This window comes from Nomascus leucogenys, chromosome 6 (assembly GCF_006542625.1).
Source record: "Nomascus leucogenys isolate Asia chromosome 6, Asia_NLE_v1, whole genome shotgun sequence".
In the NCBI taxonomy this organism is placed as follows: Eukaryota; Metazoa; Chordata; class Mammalia; order Primates; family Hylobatidae; genus Nomascus; species Nomascus leucogenys.
The window spans coordinates 66,458,326-66,486,142 of NC_044386.1; the positions used below are offsets into that span (position 1 = coordinate 66,458,326).

Sequence of the window (27,817 nt, forward strand, 5' to 3'; positions counted from 1 at the left end):
TTGGCGGGGCTCAAGTGATCCTTCCACCTCAGCCTCCCTTGTAGCTGGGACTACAGGGACTACACTAAGGCTGGCTGTCCTTAAAATCTTCAGCCGGGCGCGATAGCTCATGCCTGTAATCCCAGCACTTTGAGAGGCCGTGGCAGGTCGATCACCTGAGGTCGGGAGTTAGAGACCAGCCTGACCAACATGGAGAAACCCTGTGTCTACTAAAAATACAAAAGTAGGCAGGCTTGGTGGTGCACGCCTGTAATCACAGCTACTCGGGAGGCTGAGGCAGGAGAATTGCTTGAACCCAGGAGGCGGAGGTTGCAATGAGCCAAGATCGCACCATTGCACTCCAGCCTGGGCAACAAGAGCAAAACTCTGTCTAAAAACAAAACAAAACAAGACAAAAAAAATCTTTAAAGAATTCTAATTACCCTTAGGTTAATGGCTGAAATCCTTCATAGTGTTGTGTGATTTGACCTGTGCTTATATCTTCAGTTTCCTCTTTTTCCTCTTCCTTTCTAACTCTGTGCCTTAGCCGTACAGAACTTCATTTATTTGGATGTGCCATGCTATCTTTCATCTCCTGGCCTTTCAACATTATTTTCTCTGCTAGGAATCCTCTTTTTTTTTCTCCCCACCTTCCTTTATTCATTCTCATCCTTCTACACTACTTTAGAGAGGCTTTTCCTGACAACTTAAATGAGATTAGAGGTCTCTTTCCCCATATACCTGCATTTTTGCAGTAGAAGTCATTTATTAGTTTACTTCTGTCATGGAACTCACATTTTAGAGGGAGGAACCAGACAGATGAACAGTATAGTTTCATACACTGATAAATGCTATGAGGAAAATGAAACAGGGCTGTGACAGACTGGTTTGAGGTGTATGAAAGACAGTCAGGAAAGTCCTCTCTGAGGTGACATTTGAGCTAACACCTGAATGCAAAGAAGGAGCCAGTTTTGAGAAAAGCAAGGAAATAGCAAGTACACACACCTTAAGGTATGAATGTAAAGAAGGCCAGGGTGGGCCGGGTGCAGTGGCTTGGGGCTCGCAGTCGGATTACGCCTGTTAATCCCAGCACTTTGGGAGGCCGAGGTGGACGGATCACCTGAGGTCGGGAGTTCGAGACCAGCCTGGCCAACATGGAGAAACCCTGTCTCTACTAAAAATACAAAATTAGCCGGATGTGGTGGTGCATGCCTGTAATCCCAGCTACTCAGGAGGCTGAGGCAGGAGAATCACTTGAACCCAGGAAGCAGAGGTTGCAGTGAGCTGAGATTACGCCATTGTACTTCAGCCTGGGCAACAAGAGCGAAACTCCATCTCAAAAAAAAAAAAAAAAAAAAAAGGCCAGGGTGGCCTTGAAGGCAAAGATTACCTTTCTTTGCACTCTAGAAGAGCCTAAACAGTATCTGGCAAATATTAGACATTAATGATTGTTCCCATGGCCCAAGATTGCTGAGAGCCTTCCTTTCTCGCACTACATCTTAATGATCTGGCATATTTGTTCATTAATTCACTTATGTATTCATTTGACAAATACTCATCACACAGTGTGTGCCTAGTACGATACCAGGTGCTGGGAGTACATGGGGAATAAAACAGACATGTTCTCACAATCTGACGCACAGCCTGTGGAAGGAGACTTTAAGAGACTTAAAGAACTCACTGTAGTTTAATGTGAGAAATGCCAGATTGGGGTATGAGGGAAGTGCTTTGAGAAAAGAGCATGAAATTATTACTTTGTTGAAGGAAAGAATTTCCAAGAAGAATTTTCTCATTGAGAAAGTACCATTTGAGTTGGACTTTGAAATGTAGAGAGGAAAGTGGGGGAATTAGTTTTCTAGGTAGAGCGGACATCTTGGGCTTAGGTGTTTTCTTCTTTTTTCTTTTTAATTTAATTTCTGAGCATCTGGCATACCTAGCCAGAAAAGGTACTTTTAAAATTATTTATTGAATGAATGAGATCAAGAGTTTAAAATTTAGTTTTAAGGAGATTAGAGATCTGAACTTTGTGACCTCACTTTTTTATACCATTATATTTTTATTTCCTGTTTTGTCTTTCAGTAAGGTTTACTTTAAGCAGTTTATACTGTCATAGCTGTACTAAGTGGAGAATGGAAACTTTTTATTTTACATGAGACTAGAGAGTTTGAGGGAGGGCAGTGTGTATATACTGCGAGATCGTGATATTTGAGACATTACACGTTAGACCCCAAGGGAAAGGAGAAACTCAGAGAAGAGACATGATAGATGTTTGCTAATCTTCAATCAAGTACAGATGTACAGTAAGCAGTTTCGATCGGAAGATAGGATATACATTTTTATTTGTAATTTCCTGAGTCCATCATAACAGGTTAGACTCAATTCTCTTAATGGTATGATGTAAGAAGAAGATGACTGAATTTATGATGCCCGTAGGGAGCAGAATGAGGAAATGAGGACACCACAGAATAACTGGGGGTGAGGTGAAGATTTTGTATTGAGTTGAAGAGTGATTGGCAATTTGGGCAGGTGTTGTTTATTTATTTATTTATTTATTTATTTTTGAGATGGAGTCTTGCTCTGTTGCCCAGGCTGGGGTGCAGTGGCTCGGTGTCGGCTCACTGCAGTCTCCACCTCCCAGGTTCAAGCGATTCTCCTGCCTCAGCCTCCCAAGTAGCTGGGATTATAGGTGCACACCACCACGCCTGGCTAATTTTTGTGTTTTTAGTAGAGATGGGGTTTCACCGTGTTGGCCAGGCTGGTCTTGAACTCCTGACCTCAGGTGATCCGCCTGTCTCGGCCTCCCAAAGTGCTGAGATTACAGGCATGAGCCACCATGCCTGGCCGGAAGGTGTCATTTAAGTAGGAAGTTACTGTAATATTTTTAGAGGCTATTCCTCAGGGCCAGTGTCCTAACTGCTTGGGAGGCTCTTTAGGTGTGTTGTATGTGTTCATCGCTGAGCTATAAAAGCAAAGAAAACACGTCCCATCTCTCAAGTATTCCAATTAAGTGAGAAGGAAAGATGGATAAGCAATCAAATATTTATAATATAGAAAGGTAAGATTATAAAGAGTTATGTGCAAAATGAAGAGAAGGAGAAAGCAATTGTCACCATCAGGTAGTGTTGAGGACAGCCTCACAGAAGTAACATTTCAGATTTTGCTTCATTTGTCCATCCATTCATCCATCAGACTTTATTAGTGCCTCTGATATGCCAGACACTGCAGAGTAGTCACCTTTTTATAAATATGTTGAGTCTTTGTGCTTGCCAGTTTTCTATTTTTAAAGAGATTATAATTGGGTTTTGAAACAAAACCCTATGAATAAGACTATGCTGTTTCTTTAAATATGTAGAGAGAGTTATATATTTGTTTAAATTTCACAATTTACAGGTCAAGCCTAATCTGCTGAAATATGCCAGCTCTTATATTCTCTGTAATAAGCAGCTGATAGACTACAATTTTTTTTTTTTTAGGTTTTGTTATGGGTATGAACTAATCATTTAAAGGCTCATTATTTTAGAAAGTATTCATGAAGATTTTGAGTATCATTTGTAATACTTGCTCAACTATTAACTAACTGTAATCTTGGGCAGATCACTTATTTTTTCTAGACCAGGGTTTCCTTATTGCTATGCTGAAGATGTTTGGCTCTGTGATTATTAACTGAGCTGTATTGTTTCTCTAGGGGTGGTTGGAGAGGATTTTTTTGTTTGTTTAAATCACAATGGCATGCTGTAGTGCAAAGCACTACTGGCATTTAGTGGTTTGGGGTCAAGGATGCCAACTGGCCTGCGTGCCTGTGTAGTCCCTTCAGATTTACTGTCCCCCAGTGCTGAGTAGGGCCTTGTTAAGAAACAGCTTATCACTAAATGATCTGTCTTCCAGCTCTACAATGGCAAGAATCTGGAACTTAACTGTTTATACTGTTTACTTTTGCAGTTAGCGTGTAAATACTGGGCTCCCCACATCAAGAAGAAATCACCTTTTGATATAAAGGTAAGTATTTTTGGTTTCAACATAATTCTTGAGAAGTTACACTCCTTTTAAAGGGTTATTTCAACAAAAGCTTTCCATAATTTTTTTAAAATTAAAAACAACCTAAGAATCTACAAAAAATACAAGTTTTTGCTTATCAAACTTAGCAATTATTTATGTTAGGAAATTTGGAAGACATAGAAACTACACATAAGAAAATGATCACTACCCAGAGATAACCTCTCTTACCATTTTGTTGTATTTTCTTTAAGCCTTAAAAAAAATGTGTATGTGGCCGGGCGCGGTGGCTCACGCTTGTGATCCCAGCACTTTGGGAGGTCAAGGCCGGTGGATCACGAGGTCAGGAGATCGAGACCATCCTGGCCAACATGGTGAAACCCCGTCTCTACTAAAAATACAAAAAAATTAGCCAGGCGTGGTGGTGGGCGCCTGTAGTCCCAGCTACTCGGTAGGCTGAGGCAGGAGAATGGTGTGAACCCGGGAGGCGGAGCGTGCAGTGAGCCAAGATCGCACCACTGCACTCCAGCCTGGGCGACAGAGTGAGACTCCGTCTCAAAAAAAAATAAAAAAAAGTATATGTGTATAATTTACTTAACTGTTTTTCTGTTTATAGATTCTTAGGTTGTTTTTAATTTATCATTATTATAAATGATCATGTAATAAATATCTTTGTAAATATATAGAAATTTTTGTACAACTTTTTGATAGTTCACTTAGGATTAAATCTGTTGTGTTATCTTGTTTTTAGAGTGGTGAATGAGGTAAAGGTCTATAATAAAGATGGAAGGAGCAGCAGTTGTATAGTGTAATAACTAAAGTCCAGTAATATTCAATGAGGGAATTGAACTTATTCAATTGACTAAGTCCAACTGAAGCAATTTAGAACAAATAATATGACAAATTCCCAAATATAGGGTTAATTCTTACTGGAATAGGTTCTTAAAGAGAGGTCTAAGGCCAGGTGTGGTGGCTCATGCCTATAATCCTAGTGCTTTGGGAGACCAAGGAGGGAAGATCACCTGAAGCCAGGAGTTTGAGACTAGACTGGGCAGTAGTGAGATCTCGTCTCTACAAAAAAATTTAAAAAATTGGCTTGGTGCAGTGGCTCACACATGTAGTCTCAGTTGCTCTGGAAGCTGAAGTGGGAGGATGACTGACTGAGTCCAGGAGTTTGAGGCTGCAGTGAACTGTAATCAGGCCACTGCACTCCAGCCTGGGCAACAGAATGAGACCCTGTCCCTTAAAGAGAGTGAGGTCTTTAAATGAAATAGATGTTGACATATTGCATACCATTCAACAAGTAATGAAGACTCTTAAGCTCTGCCATTATAAATTTAATGGTGATGCTTTAGGCACTCTTGGTAAAACTGAACTTTTTACCCAAAATTTCTTACTTTATTTGAACTTAAATTCTTACGAATATATATTTGTTTTTGCCAGTAATCTTTTTTTTTTTTTTTTTTTTTTTTTTGGAGATGGAGTCTCGCTCTTGTCACCCAGTCTGGAGTGCAATGGCATGATCCTGGCTCACTGCAGCCTCCACCTCCTGGGTTCAAGCAATTCTTCTGCCTCAGCCTCCTGAGTAGCTGGGATTACAGATGCACGCCACCACGCCCTGCTAATTTTTGTATGCTTAGTAGTGACGGGTTTTTGCCATTTTGGCCAGGCTGGTCTCAAACTCCTAACTTCAGGTGATCTGCCGGCCTTTGCCTCCCAAAGTGGTGAGATTACAGGCTTGAGCCACCGCACCCGGCCAACCAGTAATCTTTATTTTATTATTTAATTTGAAATTTGATGAAAACAATAACAGAGCATTTCATCTAGATTGAACAAGATTTGTTTTCCTCAGGCCGGGCGCGGTGGCTCACGCTTGTAATCCCAGCACTTTGGGAGGCCAAGGCGGCGAATCACGAGGTCAGGAGATCGAGACCACGGTGAAACCCCGTCTCTACTAAAAATACAAAAGAATTAGCCGGGCATGGTGGCGGGCGCCTGTAGTCCCAGCTACTCGGAGAGGCTGAGGCAGGAGAATGGCGTGAACCCGGTAGGCGGGGCTTGCAGTGAGCCGAGACTGCGCCACTGCACTCCAGCCTGGGCGACAGAGCAAAACTCCGTCTCAAAAAAAAAAAAAAAAAAAAAAAAGATTTGTTTTCCTCATCACCTCTCTCCCTTTACCACTCACAAATACTTATTACCCAAATATATTTGGAGCAGTTAAAAGATATTATAGGCTAGGCACCATGGCTCACGCCTGTAATCCCAGCACTTTGGGAGGCTGAGGCGGTAGATCACTTGACTTCAGGAGTTCAAGACCAACTTGGGCAACATGGTGAAACCCCCATCTCTACCAAAAATACAAAAAATTAGCTGGGTATGGTGGTGTATGCCTGTGGTCCCCGCTATTTGGGAGGCTGAGGCTGGAGGATAGTTGAGCCTGGAAGGCAGAGGTTGCAATGAGCTGTGATTGCACTGCTACACTCCACCCTGGGTGACAGAGTGAGACCCCATGTCAAAAAAAAAAGACATTATAGTTACCATACAATAATATTATATTATACCATGTTAAAGCACGTCATAATTTTACAGTAGTATTTTTTTTTTTTTACTATTATTAATGCTAGCACTACTACTGCTGCTATTGATAACTGTTACTGAAGGCTCACTGTGTGCCAGTATTTGTACTAATTGTTTATATGCCCTGTCTTATTTTATTTGCAGTAATCCTGTGTGGTAGTCTGTGTTATTAGATCTGTTTTGTGGGTAAGGAAACTGAGCCTTGGAGAGGTCAGGCACTTGCCTAAGAGTTCCAGCCATCAGTAGTGAAGGCATCCAATTCCAGAGTCTGAGTTCTTTTTTTCTTTTTTTTTTTTGAGATGTACAATTCCAGAGTCAGAATTATTATTATTATTATTATTTTTGAGATGGAGTCTCGCTCTGTTGCCAGGCTGGATGGAGTACAGTGGCGTGACCTTGACTCACTGCAACCTCCGCCTCCCAGGTTCAAGCGATTCTCCTGCCTCAGCCTCCAAAGTAGTTGGGACTGCAGGCATGCACCACCACGCCCAGCTAATATTTGTATTTTTAGTAGAGACAGGGTTTCACCATGTTGGCCAGGATGGTCTTGATCTCTTGACCTCATGATTCACCCTCTTCGGCCTCCCAAAGTGCTCGGATTACAGGCATGAGCCACTGTGCCTGGCCAGAGTCTGAATTCTTAAGTAGTACACCATTCTGCCCATCCTCACTCAAATGAATGGAAATTCTGAAGCTCTATCATATTCATTTGGATAACGAGATGTAACAATTAGAATTTGTGTCTGTTACGTCTTCACGCTTTTTTTTTTTTTTTTTTTTTTTTTTGAGACGGAGTCTCGCTCTGTCACCCAGGCTGGAGTGCAGTGGCGCAATCTCGGCTCACTGCAAGCTCCGCCTCCCGGGTTCACGCCATTCTCCTGCCTCAGCCTCTCCGAGTAGCTGGGACTACAGGCGCCCGCCACCACGCCCGGCTAATTTTTTTTTTTTTGTATTTTTAGTAGAGACGGGGTTTCACCGTGGTCTCAATCTCCTGACCTCGTGATCCGCCCACCTCGGCCTCCCAAAGTGCTGGGATTACAAGCGTGAGCCACCGCTCCCGGCCGTCTTCACGCTTTTAACTTATTTTCTGTCTGCGTTTTGAAGTCACACAGTTATGACTCTTAAATGGAGTCTGATAACATTTATACACTTTAAGTTTAAAAAAAATCCTGATCTTGTGAATTTTTATTTTCCCTAAAAATGTTTATAAGCACATCATTTTAATGAATCTAAGCCTCTTTTATTATTTATTTTTTCTACTTTGCTTTCTGTTAATTTCACATTTTGAGAAATATAATGGGATTATTTTAAATATCTCATTATTTCAACAGCAGTAATATTTGATGGCTTTCCTAAACCAACTTATTTTATATAATCTCACTCATTAAAAACTGTCAATTTAGGGTTGAAAAAAGTTGTTGAGATATTAAACATTTTTATATTTTTGATAACAGGTTATTGAAGATATATATGAAAAAGAGATTGTCAAATCAAGGTAGGAATGAATTTAAATTTTATACAATGTGATTGGGGTGGACCAAGTTGGATCTTGGCTGAACTTCTAAATGTGATCATAACTTGAACCTTTTTTTCTGTTTCAAATTGGTCATCAGGGAAATGGTGACTAGAAAAACTTTAGGTGCTGAAGAGTCATAAATTATTTTTTGCCTTCTAACTTTTGGCTCAGATTAGAGGTATCAAATCCCATAGGGTTTATTTGGATTTAGATGGAATTTGAGAAAAAGTAAACATGAAGATTTTATTACTAGTATTTTCTTATTTCTGATTCACCTTTTAAAAATATTCTTAACTTATGAAAATAAGACATTATTAAATTTACAATAATATAGCATACATATGTAATGTATAAAATGTATAATAATAAACACAGAAGTGATAAAAATTATTTTTGAGCAATATGCTGTAAGGGGTGAGTTTCAATAAGTCATCTTTTCTGCCCCCAATCCCTGGTTCATGTATATGGTTCATATACATCTGTTCTATTCCCCACCCCTTCACATGTTTTTTCAAACACCAAAGGGTTTGTACTCTACATGCTATTTTTCATCATGCTTCTTTTAAAAAATTTAACAATGTGTCTTGGGCATCTTTTCATATATGCACTGCAGACATGTATGTCCAGTGAGTATTTTAAAAGGATATTTGACCAAATGGGTCAAAGGCCATCTTCAGGATTTTGTTCTTTATTTGAAAAACAGTAGGAAGTAAGAAGAGTTGTAAGCACAGTGGTATTTGAAAAAGAGAATTTGGGTTTGTTTGTTTGTTTGTTTGTTTTTCTTTTTTTGAGACAGGGTTTCACCATGTTGGCCAGGCTAGTCTCAAACTCCTGGCCCCAAGTGATCCACCTGCCTTGGCCTTCCAAAGTGCTGGGATCACAGGCATTAGCCACTGCACCCAGCAAGAATTTGGATTTGGAGGGAGCAATAGGCAGGGAATTAATTAGGTGAGCATTGTAGTTGTCAGCTTCAAGATGTCATAGATTTGGCTTGCGTGGAAAGTTGGGAGAGGAATTGTCCATTTGAGAGAGACAGAGATAGAGAGACTTGATGTTTGGATGTGGCAGATATAGGAAAAGGTGGAATCAAGGATGGTCCTAAAATTTTTTGCTTAAGTTGCTGAGTGATTAGCGATGCCATTACTGACTTTTGCCACGTTGTTGGGGGTAGGATTGGGTGTAGATCATTATTTCATTTTTGGATATATTGAATTCTAGCTACTTAAGAGCTATGAAGATGGAGATATGGAATAGGCAGTTGGATATCCAGGTGTATAGCTCAAAAGAGATTGGGTTGGCTGGGCATGGTGGCTCATGCCTGTAATCCCAGCACCTTGGGAGGCCGAGGTGGGCAGATCATTCAAGCCCAGTAAGTAGTTCAGGACCAGCCTAAGCAACATGGCAAAACCCTGTGTCCAGAAAAAACACAAAAAATTAGCTCGACATGGTGGTGTATGGTTGTAGTCCCAGTTACTCAAGAGGATGAAGTGGGAGGATCACCTGAGCCCAGGAGGTTAAGGGTTCAGTGAGCCACAATCGTGCCACTGCACTCTAGCCTGGGCGACAGAGTGAGACTCTGTCTCAAAACAAACAACAAAAAGAGACTGAGTTGAGCCTACTTTGTGCTAGCCACCATTTCGATGCTAACAGTACAACAGCAAAGAGGGGAGATACAGTCCCTGCTGTCATGGAGCTTACATTCTAGTAGGTCAGACAGACGGACAGACAGATATCTGTATATCTCTATGTAATGTAATGTCAGGAGATAGTAAATGCTGTGAATTAAAGTGTGGTTAGAGGATAGTGACAAGGACTGGTATTTCAGAATAATTAGGCAAATTCTCTCTGAAAGTAGGGCATTTGAGCAGATTTGTAACATATGGCCTGTTGGTCTGAAGGTGAGTATGAATGAAGTTTCTTGAGAAAACTAAAGACGAGTGGGTGGATTAATTCTAGTATCATTTTTTTCTTCTATATTAAGGTTATACTAATTTGAAAATTATTTTGAATCTTCAGAATAGATTTTCACTCCAGTGGAAAGTGATTGTTTATTTTTTCATTTAAACCCTTGCTATTAATATTTCTTCTTCAGAGGTGATTTTTTATAACAACCAAAAGCTGCTAATGATTTTTAAGCCATATACGTTTGGCTGCTTTTTGTGTGTAGCTCTCTTGTGTGTAGCCGAGATTGCACCATTGCACAATGTGTGACAGGGTTGCTCTCTTTCACCCAGGTTTGAGTGCAGTGGTGTGATCTCACCTCATTGCAACCTCTGACTCCTGGGCTCAAGTGATCCCCCAACCTTAGCCTCCCGAGTAGCTGGGACCACAGGCACAAACCACCATGCCCAGCTAATTCTTTTTGTATTTTTGGTAGAAACAGGGTTTTGCCATGTTGCCCAGGCTGGTCTCACTCCTGAGCTCAAGCAATCTGCCCACTTTGACCTCCCAAAGTGCTGGGATTATAGCAATTAGCCACTACACCCAGCCCCTATGTTATTCTTTTTTTTTTTTTTTGAGATGGAGTCTCGCTTTGTCGCCAGGCTGGAGTGCAGTGGCATGATCTCGGCGCACTGCAAGCTCTGCCTCCTGGGTCCATGCCATTCCCCTGCCTCAGCCTCCCGAGTAGCTGGGACTATAGGTGCCCGCCACCACGCCCGGCTAATTTTTTGTATTTTTAGTAGAGATGGGGTTTTACCATGTTAGCCAGGATGGTCTCGATCTCCTGACCTTGTGATCTGCCCGCCTCGGCCTCCCAAAGTGCTGGGATTACAGGCGTGAGCCACCGCGCCCGGCCAGCCACCCCTATGTTATTCTTAGTTCTGAAAGAAGTAGCTGTCTTTGGCATGGCTAAGATTTATCCTGGCACCTTTAACAGTCGTTTTCTTATCTTGGACACGTTTATTATTATTATTATTATTTTTTATGTTTTTTTGAGACGGAGTTTCGATCTTGTTGCCCAGGCTGGAGTGCAATGGTGCAGTCTCGGCTCACCGCAACCTCCGCCTCCCAGGTTCAAGTGATTCTCCTGCCTCAGCTTCCCGAGTAGCAGGGATTACAGGCATGCTCCACCACGCCTGGCTAATTTTATATTTTTAGTAGAGACGGGGTTTCTCCATGTTTGTCAGGCTGGTCTCTAACTCCCAACCTCAGGTGATCCGCTTGCCTTGGCCTCCCAAAGTGCTGGGATTACAGGTGTGAGCCACCACGCCTGGCCTACATTTTTTATTCCTGAGTACACTTCTGTAACACATAAACTGTAGTATGTATTTAAAAATTTAACATGGTGAAACCCTGTCTCTACTAAATACAAAAATCAGCTGGGTGTGGTGAAACGCATCTGTAATCCCAGCTACTCGAGAGGCTGAGGCAAGAGAATCGCTTGAACCTGGGAGGCGGAGGTTGCAGTGAGCTGAAATTGTGCCACTGCACTACAGCCTGGGTGACAGAGCGAGACTCCATCTGAAAAAAGAAAAAAAAGAAATTTAAATGACCAGTTTTTTAGGCTAGGTCCTGAGGAAATTATTTTGCTGAGCTATGTGCTCATGGCATTTTCAGTATTGGGCGAATGGCTTGATGTAACAGCCATGTTACTGTGTGGTACATTACACAGTTGATTCATATTTGCTGTTCTTGCCGTTATCAGATTTGGCAGGCTTATCTTAATGAATTCTTAATCCAAGTTTGATTTTAAAAACATTTTTAAAATAATAGTTAAGTGCTTACTATGTGCCAGATTCTGCTGTTAGCACCTTGCATTCTGCTACAAGCATCTAGCTCATTTATTCCCACAACAACCCTATAACACTATTATTATCCTCATTTTATGGATGAGGAAACTGAAGTAGATAGGTTAAATAACTTGTCCAAGATGTTTCCCAGTATTTAGAGGCACACCAGGTATTGAATCCTGGTTCCCTGGTTCTTTTTTTTTTTTTTCTGAGTTCTTACTGAATATTCTGCTCTGTTCTTTTATTTTTTTGAGATGGAGTTTCACCTTTATTGCCCCAGGCTGGAGTGCAGTGGCACAATCTCAGCTCACTGCCACCTCCGCCTCCTGGGTTCAAGCGATTCTCCTGCCTCAGCCTCCTGAGTAGCTGGGATTACAAGCATGTGCCACCATGGCCTGCTAATTTTTTGTAGTTTTAGTAGAGACCGTTTCACGATGTTGGTCAGGCTAGTCTCGAACTCCTGACCTCAGGTGATCCGCCCACCTCGGCCTCCCAAAGTGCTGGGATTACAGGTGTGAGCCACCGTGCCCAGCCTTGAATACCCTGTTCTTAAATAAGAGTCCTTTGCCTTCTAGAAACTTTTTAACTAGTACACTCTGGTATGATGTTTAGTCCTGTTATGAACCAACTAAGTGGTTTTTATGCTTTCAAAAAGGGTGATTTACAGAGTGATTTACTTTTCCCAAAGTGTTTATTTTTATTTGAAATGTATGGACTCTTTTATTATGAAATGTAACACAGAAAAGAGCATAAAACAAATGTATAGCCTTATGAATTATAGTAATAATTCATAACCACCACCTAGGCTGAAAAACTCCACGAACATTGTCAGTGTTCCAGAAGCTCTCTGCTTGTTTCTTTTCTTTATCATTATAATATGTAAGTATGCAAACAAGAATACTATAATTTTGGTTCTTTTTCAACTTTAAATAAATAAATAGAATCACACACTATGTACTCTTTTGTGGCTGGCTTTTTTTTTGAGATGGAGTTTCGCTGTTGTCGCCAGGCTGGAGTGCAGTGGTGTGATCTCGGCTCACTGCAACCTCCGCCTCCTGGCTTCAAACGATTCTCCTGCGTCAGCCTCCCGAGAAGTTGGGATTACAGGTGCCCGGCCACCACACCTGGCTAATTTTTTGTATTTTTAGTAGAGATGGGGTTTCGCCATGTTGGCCAGGCTAGTCTCGAACTCCTGACCTCAGGTAATCTGCATGCCCCGGCCTCCCAAAGTGCTGGGATTACAGACGTGAGCCACTGTGCCTGGCGTAGCTGGCTTCTTTTGTTCACTGTTACTACTTGTTGTTTTAATCATCTGCTTAACAGATCTGGAAGTAGGTAGCTCAGAAGTTAATAATGTCAAGGCCCTTGTCAATCTTTTCAAAAGGTTTTATTGATTTTTTCCATATGGTTGTGGTGGGGCTGCCACAGCTCCAGACCTCATATTTCACACAGTCGTCCCAAAAGAGGAAGTTGTTGGGGCAGGGGGGAATGTAATAGAAAAGAACTCTCATTTGTGTGGCCTCTTCTCTTTTTCTTATCATATTTAATGATACAGTAATAGATCGGGTTTATCGTACATAAATTATTCAACTTTGGAAGGATTTAATGAAATGCACGTTAAGTCCTTGGCAGTGTCAGGCATAATGCATGCTCTCAGTAAATATTGGTAACTTAAAAAAAAACCATCCAAAAATCCTTCAAATTATTTATATTTGCGATTATTGTTTGTAACTTTTCATACTTATTTATTTATTTTTTTGAGACGGAGTCTCACTCTCGCCTGGGCTGGAGTGCAGTGGTGCAATCTCAGCCCACTGCAACCTCCACCTCCCGAGTTCAAGCAATTCTCCTGTCTCAGCCTCCTGAGTACCTGGAACTACAGGCACATGCAGCCATACCTGGCTAATTTTTTGTATTTTAGTAGAGACGGGGTTCCACCGTGTTGTCCATGCTGGTCTCGAACCCCTGAGCTCAGGCAATCCACCCTCCTTGGCCTCCCAAAGTGTTAGGATTACAGGCGTGAGCCACCGTGCCCAGCCTTCCATACTTATCTTTAAAATTCTTCTGACACGGTGTCTAGTTCATAGACCTGTTTTTTTATCTTATAAGTACACTTTCAGTTAAGCTGTTCACTTTATCTGTCTCAGAGACTTCATTGGCAAAAGTATAAAACTCCAAATTTAATAAATACCACTGAGATTGCTAGAAGAGGAATTGAATGTTTTTCAGACTGCTTTTGCTTTATTTTGACATATCAAGAGTTATTTTTCAAGGCCAGGCGTGGTGGCTCATGCTTGTAATCCCAGCACTTTGGGGGGCCGAGGTGGGAGGATTACTTGAGCCCAGGAGTTTGAAACCAGTCTGGGCAACATAGTGAGACTTCATCTCTACTAAAAATCAAAAAAATTAGCTGGACGTGGTAGCACGTGCCTGTAGTCCCAGCTACTTGAGAGGCTGAGGTGGGAGGATCGCTTGAGCCTGGGAGATTGAGACTACAGTGAGCTATGTTTGTGCCACTGTACTCTAGCCTGGGCAATAGAGCAAGCTCTGCCTCAGAAAAAAAAAAAGAAGACTTATTTTTCACTTGTCTAGTTATCATAAAGGAAAGTTGGCTGCTCTACCATTTTTATACATGAGGAAACTGAGTTGCAGAATGTTTAAAAGACGTCGGGTGTGGTAGCTCACGCCTGTAATCCTAGCATTTTTGGAGGCTGAGGGGGGCGGATCACCTGAGCTCAGGAGTTCGAGACCAGCCTGGACAACATGGGGAAACCCCTATCTCTACTAAAAATACAAAACATTTGCCAGGTGTGGTGGCACGTGACTGTAATCCCAGCTACTCGAGAGTCTGAGGCACAAGAATTGCTTGAGCCTGGGAGGCGGAGGTTGCAGTGTACCGAGATCGTGCCACTGCACTCTAGTGTGGGCGATGGAGCAAGACTCTGTCTCAATAAAAAAGAAAAAATAAAAAAATGTTTAAAAGACATTGTCAAAGTAACACTGAGTCATTACTAGAACACTGGTATTCTATCTTATGAGCCAGGATTTTCTCTCTTTTATCGTGTGGTCCTATTTGTGACTGAAGAAATTTAATGTAGAGTTTTGTGTATAATGGGCAGTGAGTGAATTCTGTTGTCTAACATACAGTTAATTCAAGTGAAATGTCTGCAGTTGAAGATTTAGAGTGTGTCACTCAAGATGGCCTATCCACTCAGCATCTTGGCTGGCTGTAGAAGCCAGTACTTTGGCAGTATTCTGTCTTTTGCATAGTAAAAACCTTCATTTCATTCTCACTAAAGTTTTGTGACATCGCATGCTCAGTGAAACCAAGAGATCAGAAATCAGTGGAATAGGATTTTTGACAGGATAGTGGTTTCCTGGGGCATTATAAATTCATAATACATGTACTTTTAATTTTCAAAGCTGGAAACTATTACCTAGTGACAGTGTTCTGATCTATTTCCAATATTATAAAATGATAAAGCTAAATTAGTGGCCATTTGTATCTGCTTCGGGACAACGTAAGTATGCTTTGGACAAACATGATTATGTCATTGTTTATTCATATAAAACAAAGTAATTCTATTTAAAAAAGACAGTATATTAAAGACAAATATCTGATATTTCCTCCACAATATTTTAGTATTTTAAGCTCACTGTCAACACTAAGAAGCAAGTGAAACATCTGATTTTCACATTTGCAATATAGATATGTGTCCTGCGTGCTTTTAGGAAGGCATGACTCTAGCAAAGTGTTTCATTTGAGTATTAAATGAAAACATGTTTGTCAGTGCTTAAGAAGTTGAACTGACATTGGAAGTTGTGATCTGATATTATGAATTTTGATAGGTGGGTTAATATGGAAACAAAACATCCCTAAATGCATTTGTGTTAATAACTCCGAAACGTTTGTATTCTCTATTTTAAATATTTTGTTTATTTTTATGTTTTCAGGTTTGCTATTAGAAAGATAATGCTCTTGGAATTTAGGTAAGTTATAAGACATTCTGTTGATGAAAAAGATAATGTGATTTGAGTTTTAGCTAAATTTTGTGTGTTATTTCTGTGAGTGACTAAGAAAATCTAAATTTGTGAAGATTTATATTTCTGTGATTGGCTTATTTTGGAATATATGTATGATAGCGTTTGTTTTCAAAGATGATGGCCCATTGTTAGAATAACTTGTATTTTGATTTGTTTCTTACTTGTTAAGCTAGCATGTGGTGAATAATTTCTGAACTCAAACTTGGTTTCTGTAGTGATCAGTGGAAATAAATTAGAGTGTGTTCTATACCCACTTTTTTTCCCTGCCAAGCTAAAATGTTATCATCAAGGTAGCATTGTTCCAGTCTAGCTACTAGTAATATAAATATTTCAGACCAAAGATAATGTATGATTTTTAGATTGCAAAGGTAGATTAGATTATGTTGCAACCAGATCTAGCCAGTATGCTGAAAATAAAAGCCAGGATTGTTGTTGATGATAGTTACATTTACCATTTCTCAAACAGAACACCAGTTTTGTGCTCACCACACTGTTAAGCATTTTACATACAGAGTACTCACAACAATCCTATGAAGTAAGTACTATCCTCTGTATTTACTGGAAACAGAAGTTGAGATCAGAGAGGTTAAATACTTTGCTCTAAGTAATTGGCAGAGCTGGGATACCAATGTCTGATGCCAAAGCTCATGGTTTTCCACTTCTCTACACTTCCTTGACATCTGGTTTACATCAGAGGTCAGGGCCTCTGTGTTAATAATGGTTACTCCTATGTACACAGATTTGATCCTTACAAAAAAAATGACATGAAGTAGATGGTCTTATCGTTTTTATAGCGGGAAATTGAAATTTATTATTATGAATTAACTAGTAAGTTGAGTGCCTCCTGTATCCTAAGGACTGTATTATTATTAAATGATCTTATTTAATCCTCACAACACCACCAGTAAGATCTTCCTTATTTTGTAGGGGAGAAAACTGAGGCTAGAAACTGGACCCATCTGGCCCTGAGATAAATATGCGCTTTCCATCATATTGTGCCTCCTTTCAAGAAGACAGATTAAAATCAAGAGGCTACCAATATGCAATTAGAATTAACCAGAATTCTAGAGTCCAGAAACCAAGAGAATTGCAGGAATTGAAGGAGAAAGCAACAAAACAGATGGAAAGCATCAATGACAGTGAAATTTTTTTTTTTTTTTTTTGAGACAGTCTCACTCTGTTGCCAGGCTGGAGTGCAGTGGCACGATCTCGACTCCCTGCAACCTCCACTTCCCGCGTAGAAGCGATTCTCCTGCCTCAGCCTCCTGAGTAGCTGGGATTACAGGTGTGTGCCATCACGCCTGGCTAATTTTTGTATTTTTAGTAGAGACGGGGTTTCACCATGTTGGCCAGGATGGTCTTGATTTCTTGACCTTGTGATTGCCTGCCTCGGCTTCCTAAAGTGCTGGGATTACAGGCGTGAGCCACCGCACCCAGCTGACAGTGAAAAATTTTTAATAGCTGAAAAAGTCGGTTGTTACCTTTCAGAAACTCTTATTTAATTTTATGTGACGATATCATTTTCCCTGGGCCAACTTCCAAACATAACCAGTCTAAAGTTTGTTGTAGAGAGTAATTGATGGTTTCTTGCTAAAGTGGAAAGTAAGATGGCATGGAGAAGGTAGCTGGATATAGGGAAGTGAACTGAGAAAAGGGTTTCCATGGATGAAAATCATTAGAGGAAGGCATTATTTTATATCAATATTGTATAGAATTTGCTGCAATTGCTGAAATAGGATCAGGAAGTTATTGAACAAATCCTTAAGTTTGAAGAAAAGAGATGTAGTTTGGAGTCAGGACCATACCTGTGTAATCAGGCAAATCATTGACTCTCATTATCTCAGTTTTCTCATCTAAGAGATTTTAAGATAGGTTTGGAATTTGCTGTGTAGTCAGATAACACCCAAGATAAGACTTTACTCTTAAAAACTGTGGCAAGCCAGTGACATCTGTGGGACATCTGGCAGAAACAGTTATAAAGATACTCTGGAAGCATATGTATTCCAACTATACTGCAAAAAACTCTATAAATAAAACCTTGGTAAAGGTGAGTTTATACTCCCAAATTACAGAGCACATTAGGGTAATATTCTCTACTATAAGCAAGAGTGAACAGCAGAGAACAAATATTTACCCCTGCCCCCACCACCAAGAACTTCAGATAATTAAATAATTGATACACACTGTCAAGTCATTATGTTTAAAATTATTATTGGCATAAGAGAAGAAATGTAATATGTGAGAAAGAAACAAGACACTAAAAATGGATAGACTTGGGGGAGGGAAATGGAGATAAAAAATCATTGAAATTTAAAAACTCAATTAGCAAAATAAATAACATGTTAGATGCAGCTAAAGAAGGAATTAATGAACTAGAAAATAGATCTGAGGGAATGAACTAGAAAATAGATCTGAGGGAATTAACTAGAAAATAGCAAAGAGGGCCGGGAGTGGTGGCTCACACCTGTAATCCCAGCACTTTGGGAGGCCAAGGCGGGTGGATCACAAGGTCAAGAGATCGAGACCATCCTGGCCAACATGATGAAACCCTGTCTCTACTAAAAATACAAAAATTAGCTGGGCGTGGTGGCATATGCCTGTAATCTCAGCTACTCAGGAGGCTGAGGCAGGAGAATCGCTTGAACCTGGGAGGCAGAGGTTGTAGTGAGCCGGGATTATGCCACTGCACTCCAGCCTGGCAACAGAGTGAGACTCCATCTCAAAAAAAAAAAAAAAGGAAAATAGCAAAGAGAAGTAAAAATGAAAAATACGAAAGGAAAATAAGATATGTGGAGACTAGAATGAGAAGGCTTAGTAGGAGTTTCAGAAGATTTTTTTTTTTTTTTTTTTTTTTTTTAGTTTTGGAGATGGGGTCTCACTCTGTTGCCCACGTCGGAGTACAGTGGCACAATCATGGCTCACTGCAACCTCAACGCCCTAGGCTCAAGTGATCCTCCTACCTCAGCCTCCTGAGTACTTGGGACCACAGGTGTGCACCATCACACCTGGCTAGTGGTTTTTTTTTTTTTGTTTTTTTTTTTGTAGAGATAAGGTCTCACTATGTTGCCCAAGCTGGTCTCAAACTCCTGGGCTCCAGCAGTCCACCCACTTTGGCCTCCCAAAGTACTAGGATTACAGGTGTCAGCCACCACACCTGGCCTCATTTTGTTTTAGAACTGATATTTGTCAGGTATTTTTGGATTTTCCTTTTTTTTTTTTTTTTTGAGACGGAGTCTCACTGTTGCCAGGCAGGAGTGCAGTGGCACGATCTCAGCTCACTGCCATCTCCGCCTCCCGGGTTCAAGTAATTCTCCTGCCTCAGCCTCCTGAGTAGCTGGGATATAGGCACATGCCACCATGCCCAGCTAATTTTTGTATTTTTAGTAGAGATGGGGTTTCACCATGTTGGCCAGGATGGTCTCGATCTCTTGACCTCATGATCTGCCTGCCTTGGCCTCCCAAAGTGCTGGGATTGCAGGCGTGAGCCACTGTGCCTGGCCAGCTTTTACTTTAAGAAGAGCCTTAAAGTTAAAGGCCCAGTGCAGTGGCTCATGCCTGTAATCCCAGCACTTTGGGAGGCTGAGGTGGGTGGATCACCTGAGGTCGGGAGTTCAAGACCAGCTTGACCAACATGGAGAAACCCCTTCTCTACTAAAAATACAAAAAATTAGCGGGGCGTGGTGGCGCATTCTTGTAATCCCAGCTACTCAGGAGGCAGAGGCAGGAGAATCGCTTGAACCCAGGAGGTGGAGGTTGCTGAGAGCTGAGATCATGCCATTGCACTCCAGTCTGGGCCACAAGAGCAAAACTCCGTCTCAAAAAAACAAAAAAAAAAAACAGCCTTAAATAAGGGAATATCCAGTGGTTTGGTGGTGATAATTATGTATATTGGCAACGTTTGATACCTTTTTATTTGAATTTATAAGACTGTCATTCTCCAAAGCTGTATTTTCTATATATAAATTTGTAGCTGGTAGCAGTGACCTAGACTGCAGGTAAATTTGTGAAGGATTCCAAGTTTTGTTTTTTGTTTTTTGAGACGGAGTCTAGCTCTTGGCCAGGCTGGAGTGTAGTGGTGCAATCTCAGCTCACTGCATACTCTTCTACCGGGGTTCAAGTGATTCTCCTGCCTCAGCCCCATGAGTAGCTGGGATTACAGGCGTGTGCCACCATGCCCAGCTAATTTTTGTATTTTTAGTAGACATGGGGTTTCACCATATCACAACTTCTGACCTCAAGTCAGGAGTTGACCTCCACCCACCTCGGCCTCCCAAAGTGCTGGGATTACAGGCATGAGCTACCACAGCCAGCCAAGGATTCCAAGTTATAAATAGAGATTTCCAAAATATTTTCAGAAAGTTGTAAATAATTATGCTTTTCTGGGTGAGTTATGCATTACAGTGAGTAGTGGTAACTAATGAAGTATTCTATGCTTTTTACTCTTTCCAGCCAGTATCTTGAAAATTATCTCTGGATGAATTATTCTCCTGAGGTATCCAGCAAGGCCTATTTAATGTCAATCTGCTGTATGGTGAATGAGAAGTTTAGAGAAAACGTGCCTGCATGGGAGGTAACTGATTTAAATTACTTCATAGCTTTCATACTGACCCACATAAGCCATTACAAAGTGGCAGCACTTTTACTGATAGTGGTGCTTTTAGAGCAGAACTTTACCCAGTAATAAAGCAAATATTGAGAAAAAGAATGGGTATGTGAAAGATATGTTTTCTTTTGGTTTCAATACTTTCTTCAAACGATTTAATAATTTACTATGAATTGAAAATTTGTGAATGTGAGTTACTTTTCTGCTTTGTGTTTGAAACAAAGAATGGTATATGTTATAACAACTTACATCAGGAGCTGGCAAAATGGAAATTATATTAATAAGTACAAACAGGCTGAGTGCTGTCACTCATGCCTGTAATCCTGCACTTGGAAAGCTGAGGTGGGAGGATTGCTTGAAGCCAGGAGTTCAAGACCAGCCTGGGCAACAAAGCAAAAACTTGTTTAAAAAAAAAAAAAAATTAGCCAGGCACGGTGGCATGAGTCTGTAGTCCCAGCTACTTGGGAGATTGAGGCAAGAGGACCACTTGAGCCCAGGAGTTCGAGGCTGCAAGGAACTATGATTGCACCACAACACTCCAGCCTGGGTAACAGAGCGAGGCCTGTCTCTAAGAAGAAGAAAAAAAAGCTCGAGTATATAATGTTCAAATGAGATATTTTTCAGTGTCTTTTTTCATAAGAGGGAGTTTATATTTGTAGTTTTACATGAAGAAAAAAAGTTACCAAAGTCAAGACAGATGCTTACATTATAATTTCAATGGTCTTTTGGTTTTTTTTTTTTTTTTTTTTTTTTTTGAGACTGAATTTCGCTCTTGTCATCCAGGCTAGAGTGCAAATGGCATCTCAGCTCACTGCAACCTCTGCCTCCCAGGTTCCAGCAGTTCTCCTGCCTCTGCCTCCCAAGAAGCTGGGATTACAGGTGCCCGCCACCATGCCCAGCTAATTGTTGTATTTTTAGTAGAGATGGGGTTTCAACATATTGGCCAGGCTGGTCTCAAACTCCTGACCTTAGGTGATCCACCCGCCTCGGCCTCCCAGAGTGCTGGGATTACAGGCATGAGTCACTGTGCCCGGCCTGTTCTTTTTGTCCTTGATTTGGGATCTATTTTTCCTTTTAGAAATTTCTAATGCACTGATGTTTCCTTTTTGTGCTGGTGCAATAGAAGCTTGATCAGTAGGGATCCAAAATCTTTGTTTTCTTTGCCCGCCATATAATGGTCACTTCATCAAGAGTTTCTTCTCTTCCAGTCACACTTTTTTAAATGAAAAAAGGAATGGATGCCTGTCATCTGTTTTGAGTAAATAGTCTCCAAAGTGAAAAGGTGATAGAGTCTTTAAGATAAAACCATGGACACTTATCTCAAATATTCATTAAATGACTACAATCTCAGGGCACATTAGAGATGGGTTTTATGTCGCTATCAAGACAGCCCGAGGTTTCTTCAAGTTGCTTCAAGCTATTATAGAAATATAGAAAGGAAGAAGGAAAATTTTTTGAGCCAGGGAATAACCTGGTCAGTTTGCCTGTTATAAAGATCACTTTGGTGATTAGGCCTTGAAATAGAGAAATGATAATACAGATTTAGAGGATATACAGAGATGTAGAAGGTAGAATTGATTGAATTTGATAATCAGTTGAAGTAGCATTAGGAAAGGGTGTTATTTTCAATAACCTTCCAGGCTTGGACAAATGAATATAATATATGATGGTGCCATTTACCAAGATAGGTAATAGAGAGTGAGGAATAATTTGGAGGATTCAAAACTGTTGAATTGAATTTGGACATATTCAGTTTAAATTGCCTTTGGAATATCTAGATTAAGTCGTCTAGTAGAGGAATCTAAGGTTTGAGAGCTCAGAAGAGAAATCTGGACTGCAGATGTATATTTGGAATCATTGGTATTTAGTGGTTGAAGTAATAGGGGGAGAAGAATGAGGCTAGAACCCTAGGAATATTGCGGTTTAGATAACAGACAAAAGAAGAAGAGCCTTCAATATGGTGAAAAGGAGTTGAGGGTTAATAAGGGTCCATAAGACTTGACAGCCATACAGCTTCAGGAAAGCTTGTCTTAGAGAAGTGAATGAAAACAACTAGTGTAACCACACGCTTGGAGCACTTGTCTGTGGCAGTAACTAGAAACAGAGGTAGGTCAAAGAGGCTTGAATATATTTACATTATTTACAAGTTAAGTGTAAAGAGCTAATATAAAGCAGGAGGGGCTGTCCTTGAGATTCATTACAGTGTGAAAACTACAATTTTTGCTAAAGATGTAGTTTCTTTTGTTTAAATCAGAGAAATTAAAACACTTCAGATCCTTAATAAGAAAACAAAGCCTAAGCTAAATACAGGCATAATCCACAGAGGAAAAACTAAAGAAATTAAAGCCATTATTTTATTAGCTAAAGGTTTCTGCAGCTCTCTCATAGTCCTGTCAGAAACCTGTATTTGACTTGCCATTAATTATAAGTACATGATGCTTCTTTTATAGATATACAAATAACCCTTTTGTAATTATTCGTTTTTTTTAATAGACTGCTAAAAAGCCTACTAGGGCTTCTTTAAAGCTTAAGTGAGCAAGCCAGTACAAAATGAATTTTTATTCTGTTTCTTTTCAGATTTTTAAGAAGAAGCCAGACCACTTCCCATTCTTTTTTAAACACATCTTGAAGGCGGCATTAGCTGAAACTGATGGTGAATTTTCACTTCATGAACAGACAGTCTTACTACTTTTTCTTGATCATTGCTTCAATAGTTTGGTACTTTTACTTTATATTTTGGGGTAATTTTCAAGTTTTCTTGTTCTTTTAGGTTGAGTTTAGATGAAATTACCTCTGTAGCCAACTCTTCATCTGTAATAGTGGGGAATAAGGATAATGCTAAAAGCTTGATTTCAGCCACTTATCAGTAAAACCATTTTATATGTTCACTTTTTAATAGATTTGAACTTGATACTTAATTTTTTCTATCTAGACTTTTAAGAAAAATGATTATAAGAACTGAAACTCCAAAGGGAGAGCACAAAAATGAAAAGCAGCAAGGAGACTGGTTAATATGGAATTGGAGTAATGAGATCTGTGCCACAAACTGCATATACATACAGGAATGTAGTTTCATTACTTTTCATCATGCCTCATGCATAGGCTGGTTAGTCAGCAGGAGAGTTGTATTTTGAGTTGACTGATAAAGGCCAAGTGTAGATGATCTTTGAAAATGTCTTATGTGTGATACATTTTCATCCTTCATAGGATTATCTTCTAAAAAATTAAATATTTTCAGTAATATTTTATTTGAGCTTTCCTATGTGGTTAGCTGATAAATACACATATTTATTTAGTGCCTCTGAATTGATAATTCACTTACACCCATGCAGGAGAATGCATGGAGTTCTTTCTTATTCTGAAGACCGAGTGTTAATAGATGGATGGTTATTACCTGTTTCCATGTACTATCTCACATAGATGTTTTAAAGGCATAAAAAAAGATTTATGATGCCTGCACTGGGTACCACTGTTATCTCTTTAACATTTATTTTTATTTATTTATTTTTGAACATAAACTCAAGATTTTATTGTCTTCATAATAAAGATGATACTTAGAACTGGATCACTTGTCCCTTTCTCTTCTTATCTCCTCCCAGTTCAAAATGCTTGCATCTTTTAATAGCCAGCATTCTCTTAGATCTATAGTTGGGCTCAGTGCACTCAAGCCTTAGCACAATCTTCTTTGTAGTTTTAGCCTTTTTCCAGAAGATCGGCTTAAGTTTGCCCACCATAGCCACTCTGCTTCCTGTCATAACGCCGCTTTCCCTGGGCATACAGAGAATCCTTGCCCTTCTTGTACTGTGTCACTTTATGAGGTTGGTGCTTGCCACACTTCTTACAGAAAGTCAGGCTGGTTTTAGGGACGTTAACCATGCTTGCGTGAGCGTTATCAGCATGAAAAGCCTCCTTAACATTTATTAAACTAAACAGAACAAATAGAAATATAAATAGATGTGATTTTTTTTATCAGAAACTAAACAGAAACAAGATTTTATTAGTATTAGTAATTTGGTGATAGTTTTAACCAACTTACCAAACTAGTTTATTATTGAAATGCTTTATCTTGCTGGGCACAGCGGCTCACATCTGTAATCCCAGCACTTTGGGAGGCCGAGGCAGGCAGATCACAAGTTCAGGAGATTGAGACCATCCTGGCTAACACGGTGAAACCCCGTCTCCACTAAAAAATACAAAAAAATTAGCCGGGTGTGGTGGCAGGCCCCTATAGTCCCAGCTACTAGGGAGGCTGAGGCAGGAGAATGGCGTGAACCTGGGAGGCGGAGCTTGCAGTGAGCCGAGATTGTGCCACTGCACTCCAACCTGGGTGACAGAGTGAGACTCTGTCTCAAAAAAAAAAAAAAAAAAAAAAGAAATGCTTTATCTTTTAAAATATGCAGTCAATTCTTATTTCAGGTAGTTATGTTCATTTTATAAAGTAGCTGTGAACACTGAATGAGCTAATACAGAACCATTACTCCTTGGGGAAATACAGGGTTCCTGCAAGCCTCGGTGATGGCATTTTACAAACTATCAATACATAGCCTTATGTGTGTTTCTATTTAAAGACAGCTTATTTATTGTATATTGTTGATTCATTAACCATGAACTCACTGCCAACAGCACTGTAATTATGCCTGAACAAAGCTTATCCAACATACGTATTTACTCTGTAAGACATATCACAGCCTTCTTGCACCCATGAACATCAGACAGCACTTCAGCCTTGGGCTTGCTGCCATTTTAAACAGCAAAATCATCAAAAAGCACAAATGTGCCCAAAAAAATAGTACTCAATAGGCCACAAAAAGTATACTTGTTTCTTATAGTATGAGAGCTGAGAATGAAGCAGAACATCAGCTCAGTCTCACCTGAGAATGTGCACGTCAGGCAACTCAGATTTTTGTTTGGGCCATCTGGATGACTGTGAAAGCACATAGAGTGTAGATTTTGAGGTTTCAAATACATTTTTGTTAGTATATGAATTTACAAATACAAAATCTGTAAATAATAAGGATAGAGGCTTTTTTAAAGCATTGAACTTCTTAATATCAAAATATTAATTTGAAAATATTTGTGGCATGTTTTCCCTCCAGGACTTAAAAAGGCAGTATACTTCTTATGTAAAAACTTAGGTAGAAATGCTGGTATGTTTATAAACTTGTTTTCTTCATGCCCTAAACAGGAGGTAGACTTGATACGAAGTCAAGTACAGCAGCTTATCTCCCTCCCAATGTGGATGGGCTTACAGCTGGTAAGTCTCTAATTTCAGTCTTATGAATGTATGTGTTATAAGTAGAACATGTGGTTGTAGAGTCTATAGCCTTAATCTGGATATACAAGTGGTAGCTAAATACCCCTTTTCTTAGAAAAGCCACTTTGCATTAACTTTTCATAGATACAGTTTTTATTTTAAAGTTTTTATGTGCATTCGATATTTAACTTAATTTTAGTAATATAAAATGAATAAGGTAGTATGTATTGAGCTTATAGAGAAAGGTAGTTAATTTAGCAAAGTATAGATGAGACTAAATGTGGACTTAAATTTTTTTTTCCTTGATTAGAGTATATATATAGCTGTAGGAGAAGATCTGGATCATACCTAATATTAATGACTTCCATTTTTCCATAAAGTCTTTATTGGGTAATATGTGCAGGTACCAAAGCCAAATTAATACATCTCAGGTAGTTTAGTTAAAACTATCAGATTTCAGTGTAATGCTTTATTCAGAATTTCATTTCCTGCACATGGATGTTTCTGCATATACTCAGATATGCAGACTCATTTATAAGCACCAGTTGATGGGGATGAAAACATAAGGCACATCAAATAATTAATACTGAGTTAAAAAGTGGCAAGTGCCATAAGAGAGAATATGCTGATGTGGACATTTCCTTATTTACTTGTGATCGCTGTTTTTTGTGCGTTGTTTCAGACTCATATTTTTCAAACCTCAGTGATTATGCTAAGTGTTGGTGCATATATTTTTCAGACTTAGCTCTCTAAGTTTTGAAATAAAAAAAAGTTGATTATTGAGCTTACAATCTTGATTTGTATTTTTATTAACAAGAGCAAGAATTGAATAATTTTTTAAGATATCGTTATTCATTTCTTAATTTTCAGGGTTTGTCATGTTATTTTTAGGTTTTATCAAATTGCTCTATTTTGTACTCGTATATTAGAAAACTAGCAAATAGTTGATCTAATCCTTATCCTTGTAAACTTTGAGGTTACTGGTAATTTAATAACACATCTCTTCTTCAGGCACGATTGGAATTAGAATTAAAAAAGACACCTAAGCTAAGAAAATTCTGGAACTTGATTAAAAAGAATGATGAAAAGATGGATCCGGAAGCAAGAGAACAGTATGTTGGCAGAGCTTCATTTCATGTTGGCTTATTATGCTGGATTGTGGACCTTAGATGATGTTGACTGGTTTGTTGTTTCCCTTTATATAGTGCTGAGCGCAAATAAATTATTATAATAAGTGCTTTTACCTAGACTGTCATTAAGAATATTTTTCACAAAGATCTAAAGTAGAAGCCAGAACATTATGCTTTTCTTCTTTTCCTTCTTTCTGTGCTGCTAAGTATATATAGTTGACCCACTGTTTTTCTCCCTGCCTATTGTCCGTGTCCCTCATGGATGGTTCTCAATTTTCTCCACTATCTTGAGGCTATTAATATAACTTTTCTTTCTTTTTCTTACTCCTTCACTCTTTTTTTATTTTTTTGAGACGGAGTTTCGCCCTTGTTGCCCAGGCTGGGGTGCAATAGTGTGACCATGGCTCACTGCAACCTCCGCCTCCCGGATTCAAGCGATTTCTCTTGCCCCAGCCTCTGAGTAGCGGGGATTACAGGCATGCGCCACCACGCCCGGCTAATTTTGTACGTTTAGTAGAGACAGGGTTTCTCCATGTTGGTCAGGCTAGTCTCGAACTCCCGACCTCAGGTGATCCGCCTGCCTCGGCCTCCTGAAGTGCTGGGATTACAGGCATGAGCCACCGCGCCCAGCCTAACTCTAAACTTCTTACAAGGCTTTCAGAAGCTTGCAGCTGTTTCTTGTGACTCTTGCAAATCACTGGACTACTCTAGTCATTGTTTCTGTAGCATTTCTTTCCTAAGTCCCTTTCCTCTTCACTCCACTTAATTGAATATTAACCATATAAACACTCTTCCAGACCAACTATTTTACTTTAGATCATAGTGCTTTCATCTGAACTCCTAGAACACATGCTCTATGATTTTTTTGAAAACATACAGCTGTTTATGTAATGATTGGGATATGTATAGTAGTTGAGGACATAGGTTCTACAATCAGACTTAGCTAGATTCCACACTCAATTGCCGTATGACTTTGGGCAAGTTACTTCA

The 27,817-nt window shown here is 39.8% G+C and overlaps 1 protein-coding gene and 1 pseudogene across 2 annotated transcripts in view; one reads left to right on the forward strand and one right to left on the reverse strand.

Annotated features, from left to right (window-relative positions):
- AQR (aquarius intron-binding spliceosomal factor) overlaps positions 1-27,817 on the forward strand; it is a 118,603-nt gene that overhangs the window by 1,546 nt on the left and 89,240 nt on the right. For both annotated transcript variants that reach the window (XR_004030480.1, XM_003272795.4), the window contains exons 2-8: positions 3,919-3,975; positions 8,004-8,044; positions 15,751-15,786; positions 20,290-20,410; positions 23,021-23,161; positions 25,629-25,697; positions 26,709-26,809. Coding sequence is in view for 1 of the 2 variants with exons in the window: in XM_003272795.4 (XP_003272843.2) it covers positions 3,919-3,975; positions 8,004-8,044; positions 15,751-15,786; positions 20,290-20,410; positions 23,021-23,161; positions 25,629-25,697; positions 26,709-26,809 (566 nt within the window). In the remaining variant the exon portion in view is untranslated. The remainder of the gene's footprint in view (positions 1-3,918; positions 3,976-8,003; positions 8,045-15,750; positions 15,787-20,289; positions 20,411-23,020; positions 23,162-25,628; positions 25,698-26,708; positions 26,810-27,817) is intronic.
- LOC105739962 lies at positions 23,998-24,319 on the reverse strand (annotated as a pseudogene).